The sequence below is a fragment of the Aethalodelphis obliquidens genome, unplaced genomic scaffold (assembly GCF_003676395.1).
Source record: "Aethalodelphis obliquidens isolate GAN/ISIS:26980383/991018 unplaced genomic scaffold, ASM367639v1 scaffold26, whole genome shotgun sequence".
Classification (NCBI taxonomy): domain Eukaryota; kingdom Metazoa; phylum Chordata; class Mammalia; order Artiodactyla; family Delphinidae; genus Aethalodelphis; species Aethalodelphis obliquidens.
In genome coordinates this window covers 14,346,166-14,359,022 of record NW_020837970.1, presented here as the reverse complement: position 1 = coordinate 14,359,022, position 12,857 = coordinate 14,346,166, and the positions used below count along the sequence as shown (strand labels likewise).

Here is a 12,857-nt window from a genome sequence, read left to right as displayed (position 1 = left end):
GTGCATCACTGACTTTCAGGATTATATATTAATTTATATCTCACATCCAAAAATAATTTGGGTTAAAAATTAGGAAACTTAAAGAGTGTGAATGGCAAACAGGAAAACCCTGGCTTGAGAAGTAGGCCCAAGTACTGACCCTAGGTGTCAGAACAAATTAAAGGTGTACAACTCGATGTTTTGATACTGAGTTCTAGTCTTTTTTTTAAATTATTTTATTTTTATTTATTTATTTTTGGTTGCATTGGGTCTTTGTTGCTGTGCGCAGGATTTCTCTAGTTACGGCGAGCGGGGGGGCTACTCTTTACTGCAATGCGCGGGCTTCTCACTGCGGTGGCCTCTCCTGTTGAGAAGCACGGGCTCTAGGTGAGCAGGCTTCAGTAGTTGTGGCACACTGGCTCAGTAGTTGTGGCTCGTGGGCTCTAGAGCAAAGTCTCAGTAGTTGTGGCACACAGGCTTTGCTGCTCTGTGGTATGTGGGATCCTCCTGGACCAGGGATCAAACCCATGTCGCCTGCACCGGCAGGCAGATTCTTTTTTTTTTTTAAATAAAGTTATTTATTTAATTTATTTATTTTTGGCTGTGTTGGGTCTTCATCGCCGCACACGTGCTTTCTGTAGTTGTGGCGAGCAGGGGCTACTCTTTGTTGCAGTGCATGGGCTTCTCATTGTGGTGGCTTCTCTCGTTGTGAGGCATGGGCTCTAGGCGCACGGGCTTCAGTAGTTGCGGCATGCAGGCTCAGTAGTTGTGGCTCACGGGCTCTAGAGCACAGGCTCAGTAGTTGTGGTGCACGGGCTTAGTTGCTCTGCAGCATGTGGGATCTTCCCAGACCAGGGATCGAACCAGTGTTCCCTGCATTAGCAGGCAGATTCTTATCCACTGTGCCACCAGGAAAGCCCCCACAGGCGGATTCTTAACCACTGCACCACCAGGGAAGTCTCCTGAGTTCTAGTCTTGATTTGACCGTGGGCATGCCACTTAATCCTTCCAAGCTTTTTTCTTTTTTTTTAAATTTTGGCCGTGCTGCGCATCTTGCAGGATCTTAGTTCCCTGTCCAGGGACTGAACCCGGGGCCCTGGGCAGTGAAAGCGCAGAGTCCTAACCATGGACCACCAGGGAATCCCCCAAGCTTTATTTTTCTCAGTGGTAAGAAGAGGGTAAGCATACCGACCATGCCTTCTTGGTAGGGATTTAGCAAGGTCTCAAAAATCCCACATGATCAGGCCCCTGCCCATCTCTCCACTCTCCCCTGAGCTCGCTCCAACCACACTCCTAGACACAACACCTTCACACCCATCTCAGGGCATTTGCCAGAGCAGTTCCTTCTGCCTGGAAGGTTCTCCTCCCAGATTCTCCCATGACTGGCTCCTTCCTGTCCTTCAGGTCTCAGCTCAAATATCCCCTCCTCAGACAAGCCTTGCTGAGCACCTATTTTACATTCTATACAGCACTTGCAAGGTCTGTTATCATCTTACTTCAGTATTCATTTTCTCGATTACTGTCTGTCTGCCCCTCTAGCATGAGCTCCAGGAGTACCGGGAACTTGTCGGTCTTGTTCACTACTGGATGGCCTTGGCACACAGAGTGACTCTTGGTGAGTAGCTGTTCAATGAATATACAATAAGACAAAATTTAAAAGAAAAAAACCAAGTGATACCTGACACTAAGATTTTTATGGTAGCTGAACGCTGAATTTCATTCTGGAACTTCAGACTCGGGAGTACCTTTGCACTTACTTCATGTCCAGTCTAAGTGGGAATTGTTTTCTCAGCGATTCTGAACACTAAGCCACATTGTTCTGCTTAAGGTAGAAGCCAGAGCCACCCAGCAATGCACAACACTTTGTGTCCATCCTTAGGTTGTGAAGACTCTGCCTCTGCAGGTTAATTCCTAAAACACTAAGTACCTACAGTAGGTAAGGGGCGGTGCCGGGCCCTGGGAGGATACCCACCCAGATGACCTCTAGGCAGGACAGTCCAGTAGGAAGAACAGCAGGAAGAGTACATGGTTCACTCTAACCAAAGGCAGACTGTCACAGAGACATTCAAGACAAGCAGGGACTTCCCTGGTGGCGCGGTGGTTAAGAATCCGCCTGCCAATGCAGGGGACATGGGTTCGAGCCCTGGTCCGGGAAGATCCCACATGCCGCGGAGCAACTAAACCTGTGTGCCACAGCTACTGAGCCAGTGCTCTAGAGCCCTCCAGCCACAACTACTGAAGCCCGTGCGCCTAGATCCCGTGCTCCGCAACAAGAGAAGCCACCGCAGTGAGAAGCCTGCGCGCCGCACTGAAGAGTAGCCCCTGCCCACTGCAACTAGAGAAAGCCTGCGCACAGCAACGAAGACCCAATGCAGCCAAAAATAGATTTTAAAAAAAAGACGAGCAATTTGAGGTGGGTCTTCAGAAGAACACAAAGCAAACCTGTTCCTCTGTCTACACAAATGCCCTTCAGACTTTTTTATGTCAACTGTCATGGGACCCCTTAATTTTCTCTTTTTCAGATCAAAGTCAGCCAATTCCTCTGACCACTTCTCAACTCAAATAACAGTTCCTCCATGAGGCCCTTCCTGTTACCTCCTGAGGAAGTAGCTAAAAGTCGTCACTCCACCCTTGGCCCCCCAGAGGCTGTGTGCCACACAGACAGACACACAGCCTAGACTGTGAGGCCCCGTACTTACCTGCGGACAGAGCTTCTCCCTCTACCTGGACACAGCTCCAGAGAGAGCCTGGCTGTCCCCAACAGCTGACACAAGTGCCCTCCACACAGCACATGCTCAGAACATGCCCCACTAATGAATGAAGGAGATTAGACAGGCAAATTTCCCAGACCCCGTGTTATTCTCTCCATGCTCCTCTGAGTGGTCTCTGAACTGTCCACATCTCTCTGTAAACCCAGTACCCAGAACTAGAGACAAAAATCCAAAAGTGGCACCCTGCAAGATGAAGTCAAACCCAAATGAGATACCCTCCTAATGCAGCCAAGAGAACAGATTTTAGTGTAAACTAGATCTCTTCCACCCTATAAAAATAGAAGTGTGCTAATGCTTATCTGTTCACAAAGACTTCTGCTGGGGACTTAAATTTCTTTATAAAGAAAGCACTTTTATTAAAATAAAATATTAGAAAGAAGTCTTGCTGCTTCAAAACTATTTTTCCCTGAAAGGAGATAGGGTTGAAATACTTAGATTCAGCAAATTCTTACTTGAAATATTACCATAATGTATTGATTTTTACCAGACTCAATTGACTGAAAAGTTGTTTGTGTAGCAATATTGGCCAAACCAATATACTAGAACGATTTTGTTACCCACAGTAATCAAGTGCATTTCTGAAGTATAATTATACTGTCATAAAAATAAAGCCAAGATACCCTTTTCCAAGCAATAAAACAATAGGGGCTATAAAACAGGAAGAAGAAAAGGCTAAATAAATGAGATTTTTTAAAATGAAATTTAGTGTCTTTCAAAAACACCGCTGCCACCTCTTCCTTCCCTTAAGCGAAGGTTAGCAGAAAATGATCAATACTTCAATCTCAATAAACTATTTCAATAATAGTTAATTCGGGTGGAAACAGAGTCTGAAAATCTCTGCTCAGCGACCTGTGACATCCTGTCATGTTGGCTGGATGCCAATAATCCATCACTGCCATAATGGATACGAACATGTGTGAAGTTATGGGAACATGGAGATGGGGCAACAAAGGTGGGAAAGGTGTAGAGAATCAGGAGCTCAGGTTCATTCTTCAGATTCTAATCAATACAATACACATTATTGTATGAAACAAACCTATAATGGTGAATGCTGAGACAGGGAGAGAGGGAAGCATACGTAATTAATTTTATTTGACAAATACTCATTGATTTTCTGAAAATATTAATATCTTTGCTTGTCACATGATACTATAATACAATCCAGCTATATACAAGTTATTTAATTTTACATTAAGATGATGTCTTGTTTGCTTGTTTAAAATATGATCTTGGCTGTAAGAAAAAGGTGCTTCATTTGATTGGAAATTTAAAGTTAAAATAAGTCAAACAATCACCCTAGCTCTTGGGTCAATATCAAAACCATTTAAAAACTACTCTTAATTTACAAGATGCACTTCAGGCAAAAAACATAAAGGAGTGGAGTCACTGATACAGTTGTCAGAGAAGCTGGGGTTAGGCCTGTTTTGGTTTGGCACCTTCAGGTTGTTTGGTGAAAAGGGAAGTGAGAGTTTTTCTGGGTATTATGTGGTTCCCAATATTTTCATCAGGGAACCTCTTTGTTATGCTTTCCCCTCAGAGATCCTATGTTTTAAAATATTTTGTTTACTAAACAGCATTTAATTAGACAACAATTCATGTATTTTCTCATTTTCTAATTTTCATGAAATAAATCACGTTAAGTGTAATGAGCTGATACAATTCCAGCCCCGAAACAAAAATGTAATGTTTTAGTTGGTCTGTACAGCCATATCATGAGGGCAGAATACAATTTAATAGCTCCTGTGATCTCAATTACCATCTCCAAGGACCATCTTCACCCTGTCGCCCAACAAATATTTCATAAAATTGGTAAGACAACAGAAATGAAGAGAAACCAACACGTTTGAGAATTATTATCCCCTCCCTCTTCTCTTGTCTCTAGATATGGTCAAATTAATTCTTAAATAATGGTATATATCCAATCTTCAAAATGCCATGTAGTCAGCATATATGCTGCTGATTAAACCACTGAGAAAATTCTACCACAAACCCAGGTTAGACCCTTAACTGTACTGTAGGAAGCAGCTGGATTTAGAAAGTTCACTAATATTTTCCAACACCTAGAGATCAGAATACATGGCCAGAAAGCTGACAACTTGAGTCTTAGCCTGAATAATTTGCATTAAGGAAAAAGATAACATAACAGATGATCCTTAAGTGCTTGCTGGCTAACTGACTTAGCACGACCTAAATCCTAAGAGTTAGATACTACTTCATTTCTGGACCCAAAGCTTATGTGACTCCATCAGACAATGCACTGAAGGAGCAAAGGACCTGAGTGACCGGCCTTCATTATCACAAAATGTTTCCAAAGTAACTGGGCCTATTAATTACTTTCATTTCTACATGACATACTATCCAAGAAAAACAGACAGTAACTAGAATGTTAATGGATACCAAACACTCAGTTTTAACATCTGAAAGAAAATTAATCATTCAAACATATGCCCTTAGTTGAGAAATCCCTACTCTTCTCGGTGAATGTTCTAAAACAATTACACAGTCTCAAAATTATGCAGCCTCTAAAACTAGCCAGGTATGGGGAGGATCCAATTAAAGAGCTCTACTAAAACCTGCTTGGAAAAAACCTCCACTTGCCTCATTCTCATTCCAGCCAACACATATAAAGCATCTATTCTATCCTTAGGACAGTGCTGGGTACACTAGAAAATACAAGGAAACACAATGGACTCTGCTTGACCTTGAGAAACAACACTGCCTTGGGGATAAACAGAGTGGAAGGACGAGATGCTGTGTAGAGTGCTGGCTTTGCCACATGAATGTGAGCTCTAGCTTTTTCCAGTGGAAAAATGTGCTTACCATTATACCAGCTGTCCTACAGCAATTTGAAATTAACTATGATAAAAGAGAATATATCTTGAAACTCTGAAAAGAATCATTCTATTTAAGTTAATATATAAGATATAATAATAAATCATATTCATGAGGCAACTAGCGAATAAAAGGAAACAAAGAAGTGTATGATGTATCATAACATAATGTAGAACTTCTCAAAGTTAATTCAACACAACTCTAATTCTGTGAGATATTCCTCAAAAAAAGAATCCCATGGCCAAGTAAGCACAGGAAGCCCAGGGATTAACGATTTGTCTATCACTGGTACTATCACGAACAGTAGCTAACGTTTAGTAAGTGTCAGTTACAGTGCTGTCTTTTCTATGAAACATCTGATTTAACTGCACAGTAACTTTATAAGATAGGTATTATAGGTATATTATCTCCATTTTACACATGGGGAAACTGAGGTAGAAGACGTTACGTAACTTTCCCAAGGTCACACAAGCTAGTTAGTGGCAGGTGCAGGGTTCACACCCAGAGCCTCCACATTTAACCGCAACACATACTGTTCTCTATTTCCCTGAAGTTTTCGAAATTTATTGTGAATCTACCAGAAGGGAATAGAACATGTGTGTTTCCTGATTTATTTTTGTGGAGAAACTTGTAGCACTCTGGGAAATGGAGCAATAATTAAAGTGCGTTCATTTCCTTTTCTTAAATTATTCTTCTTCCTAGGCTTGGGCTATACTTTAGTCTAGGGTATTTCCTTTATGATCTATTTCATCCAAACTAGTAATCCAACAGATACCACAATTTAAAATTACCTGCCTAGATCAATATCATAATAGTAGCGCAGCAGGGGACTACACACAGAATCCACGTTTGGTTTAAATATCTGGGCCCAGAAATTCATATTGTATAACTGAGAAGAACATCTAGACTTAAAGGATGAAAATGTGATCAACTATTAAATACTACATATTGCAGTTACACAATATCATATCCCTTGAAACTCACAACACCCCATCAAGTGGAGCAAATAAGACTGAAATATTAAACTTTTGCTTTACATTTATTATTCTTTATAAGAAAAAAATTAAATAGGCCCATTAGGCAGTTTTGCTACCAATGAGTGGATTTTCCAATATTTTCTTCATCTAGTTTATGTAGCATAAACTGTAATGTAATCATTTTTGTTTGAAAAATCACAGTTTTTATAGTCAACACCATTAAGGTAAACTTAATATAGGAGAAAGTCAATCATAACACACCAAACACTTAGTTTTACAGAGACTTCAGTAAAGTGGCTTTTCATTTCCTGATGATTATACAATTTCTTTGTGCTGCACTAAAAGCCAGGGATATAAGAACAACACAAATTGAAACCCAGACAGAAATGAAGACCAATGATCAATGATAAGTGGTTATTCAATGTGATATCTTCATGTCTCTCCCCTTAAGAATCACCTAGGCAATAAGTGAAATGTCTTCTTTTTTATAAGAAATCTATTACATAAAATAAAGTACTAAAATGATCATGATACTGGCACTAACCCTCTGTAAACAACCACTGTCAAAAACATACTAAGGGCTTCCCTGGTGGCGCAGTGGTTGAGAGTCCGCCTGCCGATGCAGGGGACACGGGTTCGTGACCCGGTCCGGGAGGATCCCACATGCCGCACAGCGGCTGGGCCCGTGAGCCATGGCCGCTGAGCCTGCGCGTCCAGAGCCTGTGCTCCACAGTGGGAGAGGCCACAACAGTGAGAGGCCCGCGTACCGCAGAAAAAAAAAAAAAAAAAAAAAAAAAACCATACTAAATCTTACAATACATACTGAGCATTAGCAATGGTAGCTAACTAAATGAACCCAGGATAAGTCGCTAATGTCACCGCAACATCCTAGCAAACTGAAGAACTCATGCTTAAGGACGTCCCCTTGGATACTGTGGCCCTAATAAAAAGAAAATGTCTAGCCATGCTTCTTAGCTAAAAACAACATAACCCAGGCGAATGGGGAGTTATTGTTGAATGGGTATAGGGTTTCAGATCTGCAAGCCAAAAAGAGTCCTGCAGATGGACAGTGGTGATGGTTACACAACAGTGTGAATGTACTTAATGCCACTGAACTGTAGACTTAAAAATGGTTGCGATTGTAATTTTTATGTTATATGTTTCTACCACAATCAAGAATACCAGTTAAAGAAAAACAACACTAACATAATTTTATGTTGTAATTTTTCCTTGCTGGATGGGCATATTATTTCCACTTCCCTGTATCCCCTCTCCCCTTTTTTTATGAACCTGTTTTAAGATAAAAGGTTAAAATTTTAATATCTAGGATATTATTTCTAATAAAAATTACCTGATGGAGTTTGGTGGTCTTACGCTTTCTCCCTTCTAGAATAATAAATAATTATTAGAATAATATCTAGAATAATATCCTACCCTTCTAGGATAGTAAATTCACAATAGGTCTTCAATTAAAAAATAAAAACATGCTTGAGAATCAAACATTTGGTGAAACAACAAAAATAAGTAGGTTAGGAGTCTAAAGAAATGTTTTTGGACTCTATTCGACCAATAAAAGGAGTCAAAAGAGTTGCTAGACATCTTTTCTGTTTTATTACACCTGAACACCAGCATAAAAGCATTAAGAAAAAGAAAGGTTGAGATTTTGAGAACCGCTCCCTCCAGGGAACTCAAGAGAAGTAAATTGGAGTGTACATGTTCCTTCTTATTTCTAAAGGTACCTGAACTCAAGAACCTTCAGGACAGGGTAAAAAGTCAAGTCAGATAAGAGTGAGGAAGAGAAGACTAGGACGAAGAGATGCTATTTATGCAGTACTGGGGGACTGCATGGGAAGGAATGCTAGTATGATTCACGGAAGGACAACAAACTTTTTAGACACATGAGACATCACACATTTTAAGGGCAAGACCCAAGGATTGTGAAAGAAATGTGTTATTATTTAATTCTCTGAATTATCATAGTGGAAGCACTTAACTTTCAGACCAACTATTCACCATAGTCAGTTATCTATAGGAAAACAATCCAAATATGTAAGCATACGTTCTTAAAGGACTATGTTAAAGGACTTTAGGAGAAAGGACTCACATCCTGGCTCTATCTACAGAGAGGACAGAAGCCCTGGGTGGGGGACTGGATCAGATAACTTTGAAGGAGCTTCTAACCCTGAGAAATCTGATTCTATGCCAACACTGTATCTGTGTGGAGGATGTTCTGGAATTTTAGGATGTGATCTTTCGCATTCATGGGCAACAGGGCGATTTTGCAACAGGGCAATTTTTATCTGTATTCACGTCATTAGTAAGAACTTAAAATTCTAAGAAAATCAGTAACCAGTTAAACATAAATTAAATAATTTACAACTTTGAAAATATATATTAATATCAATAGTAAAACATCTAAGGTAAAAACACAATCATAATGTGATGCAGGGTTAGTGTATATATGGAAAACAGCTCTCTGGAGGAAAGCTTTATTACTCCCTCAGGGCTTTCTTACAGAGTATGGATTTTTTAATTCCTAGTGGAATATTTTTCATACACCATTGCAGACTATTAAGTACCAGACATTACATTATGTAGTTTAAACTTTGCACTACTGCACGAGAAAGACTTCCCTGTTGAGAGAACTATTTTTTACGGTTAACATTTTTTAATATGAAAATGAACACTTCTTTAGGGTAAGATCACTGCAATTGGAATTTGGGAGAATTTTATAACTTAACATATTCATTAATGTGTAGAAATTCTCTCAGGGAGTAGGGTGAGGAGAGAAGGAAACACAACAGGAAGAAGGCTTTTTAATAACTGAGTGTTGACACAGGGCAAAGCAATGGTATTTATAAGGTTTGTCTTCCACTGAGCATAGCTGTACGTACACAGGCAGGGGACTAGCATAGGGTGCTAGCAAGTTAAAAAAAATAAAAATAACGGTGTTAAAGAGCGAAGGAAAAAAATACATTAAACTTCAGGCCGGTTAAAGGTACACTTGCTAATGGTGGACTATTAAATGCTCACCCAGGAGAGATGCAGACTCAGAAATATTAAAAAGGCAATATAAATGCACTTTTCCAAGCAATTCCTGAGAAAATAGATTCCTTGCAGAATTTTGGAGTCAAATGTGGAAATAAAATCTAAGCACTGGTGGTCATTTAAAAATCTTTGCCATGGAGAACTTGGATACCCACATTTGGCAAAAGTGGATAGAAAGTTTAAACAAAATTGACTACTCACTTGTAGACTGTGCCTCCGTTGCCATGACCAAGAGTGTCTCGATACCGTATGTCTTGTTCATTCATCTCCACAAGAAAGAAAGAAAAACAAAAAGGGTGTCATGCTGTGGATGGAAATGTCAAGGAAAAGCAACTCTGGGCCATAAACAACAAGCAGTCTGGGTCATTTCAAGTTCAGCTGCAAGAACGAGAAGATCAATACAACATTTGCTGTCCAATTTATAAAAGACGATACCAAGGGACAAAGTGATGGAAAGTTTAATGACAATTTGTTTGCCTGGGTCATTTCATTAAAGTTTGATAAAAGGTGTCAAAATGGAATGATATAACATAGCTCAAAAGGGTCAGGTCAGAGATACTGATAAGAACACAGTCTCCAGCACTACATAACCACTGCCAAACAGCACTGCACATAACCAAAGTCAAACTTGGCAAGAAAACACACACACACACACACACACACTTCTAGTAATCCAATGCACAATTTGTAAATAAATCAGCCCCTGAAAACTCAAGTGACCCTCTAATTAACATTAAACAAACTAACTGAATAATGTTAACGATTTTCCGAGAGTAGATATAGCCTTTTTTTACTTTTTTTTTTTTTTTTTGCGGTACGCGGGCCTCTCACTGTTGCGGCCTCTCCCGTTGCGGAGCACAGGCTCCAGACGCGCAGGCTCAGTGGCCATGGCTCACGGGCCCAGCCACTCTGCGGCATGTGGGATCTTCCCGGACCGGGGCACGAACCCGTGTCCCCTGCATCGGCAGGCAGACTCTCAACCACTGCGCCACCAGGGAAGCCCAATATAGCCTTTTTTTGAAAATGATAAATTAGTACACAGCAATAGCTGGGTAGAAATCTTATGCTCATGGAAAAGTGCTAAATCAATGCACTTTAAAATGCACATATAGTCAAATATTATAATGCATAAAAGGAAAATAGATAGGCATGTGATTCATATAAAGTCTTTTTGTAATTTATTATATAAAACAGTATGTGCATTTTCCCAGGTTCTGTAAAACTATTATACCACAAATACTACTCTCATTTGAATCGTGAATAGAAGTGAACTATTTTAGTACCCCAAAAATAATGTTTTAGAGTTTGAAAGAACTCCCTAAATAATTATTTATCAAATGACTTTAAGACTAGTCAGATTCTATCTGAGGCATTCAGTAATTTTCTACACACTGGTCCAGTTGCTCAAAAATTAACTGCCAACTTTATTCACTAAATGGATTCAATAAAGGTGTTATTTTCCATATAGCTAAAGCTCGGGAAAAGCCATAGTAAGCCCTGAAAAAAATCAATTTCCAGGGAATTGCACTGCCTTGCATGGGCAGGAAATGGATGGAGTTTTTAATTCAATATCACCTGGAAAAAAATAGTTTGCTTTCAGACCATTATAGTAAAGCTTTAAATATTTTGCTCTACTCTGAACTTCCACCAATGGAATAAAGCAAGGTTCCATTTATCAAGGGAAATATTTTTGTCTATACATTTCTGAGGCTGAAGCTTCAGAGAGCTGTGATAATTAGGAACATAGTGCAGATAACAGAAACAGCTTCCTTTCCAAGCCATTCTGCCAAACCCTAAAAGAATATTGACAGATTAATGTATAAAGGCCAATTCAGCACCCCATTTAATTGTAGTAAAACCTGACTGGCTTAATTTGCAATTAGCTAGTTACTATATTTAGGGTCAGAGGCAAAATGACAGACAAGTCAGAAAAATTGGCAACAATTTTCCTATTTGAGGGAAATTCTGTGGCATGAAGAAAGAAAATCTCATTATTCTGGACCAAAAAACAAATTTTAAAACAGCATGAAGAAAAGTAGCACATCAAGTTGAGATACTAAATAAACCAGCAGAGTTGCTACTGGGTTTGATTTGATCAAAGGGTGTAAGAGATACATATGTAAATAGCAGTATCTACTGGCAGGTACAAACAGGCTAATTCCTTGAAAACATTCCTCAAGGTAGTCCAGACATGACTCTAACAACCTAATTTGTACTATTAACTTGCTTAACAAGCTGCACCCTCATCACAGCCTGACGTAAATTTCTAGGAGAAATTTTACTCACTCAACATCTACAAATTCTGAATTGGTGGCACTGAAATTTAAGGGTAAGCAGGATGTAGCTATAGGATCCAGGCTCTGGAGAGGTCACAACCTATGATTACATTCCCTCCACCTCCACCACTCCAGGTAAAAGGACCAGTAGTTTCCTCTTAGAAAAATATAAACATAAGACTCATTGATATTATACATTCCAGTGATATACTGTGAGAGACCTAGGACTTCGGAGGGGGCTTGATTTTGTGGTATTTTGTTGGAGGCAGTAAATGCAAAGGGGCAGGTCTCTGAGCAGCTTCAACCACTATAATCCCAACACCATAGTCTTTTTAAACTTTAATACCCACTAGGTTGAAAAGAGAAGTGGAGCAGCCACCCATCCAGCACTCCAACCTAACCAGGAGTGGTAGATGTAAAAAAAAAAAAAATGAGACAGGGGATAACCTGAACGCTCCAGAGAGATGGGGGATGATGTTGTGGGCGTTGTATGGGGCGTGGGTGTGTGTGTGTGTGTGCACGCACACGCATGCGCACGCTAACACAATGTTTAGGCAAATTCAAGGGTGGAAATTTGGAATCCCTCAGATAATGAGAAAGATTTTAAGAGTCTCATAAAGATAAAAATGGTTTTAAAAAATAAGTTCTAGAACCACGTCACTCAAAAAGACAGTATCCATAAAAAATTGTTTCGACACTGTTTTAAAGTTTTATATAGACATTTGCCTGGCCTATAAATTGATTGATAGATTATTCTATTTAAAAATATCAGGGGCTTCCCTGATGGTGCAGTGGTTGAGAGTCTGCCTGCCAATGCAGGGGACACGGGTTCGTGCCCCGGTCCGGGAAGATCCCACCTGCCATGGAGCGGCTGGGCCCGTGAGCCATGGCCACTGAGCCTGCACGTCCGGAGCCTGTGCTCCGCAACGGGAGAGGCCACAACAGTGAGAGGCCCGCGTACCGCAAAAAAAAAA

The 12,857-nt window shown here is 40.1% G+C and overlaps 1 protein-coding gene across 9 annotated transcripts in view; it reads right to left on the bottom strand.

The window, feature by feature from the left end:
* MAP2K5 (mitogen-activated protein kinase kinase 5) overlaps nt 1-12,857 on the bottom strand; it is a 266,567-nt gene that overhangs the window by 201,892 nt on the left and 51,818 nt on the right. For all 9 annotated transcript variants that reach the window (XR_003436416.1, XM_027123420.1, XM_027123426.1 and 6 more), the window contains one exon: nt 9,809-9,873. Coding sequence is in view for 8 of the 9 variants with exons in the window: in XM_027123420.1 (XP_026979221.1) it covers nt 9,809-9,873 (65 nt within the window). In the remaining variant the exon portion in view is untranslated. The remainder of the gene's footprint in view (nt 1-9,808; nt 9,874-12,857) is intronic.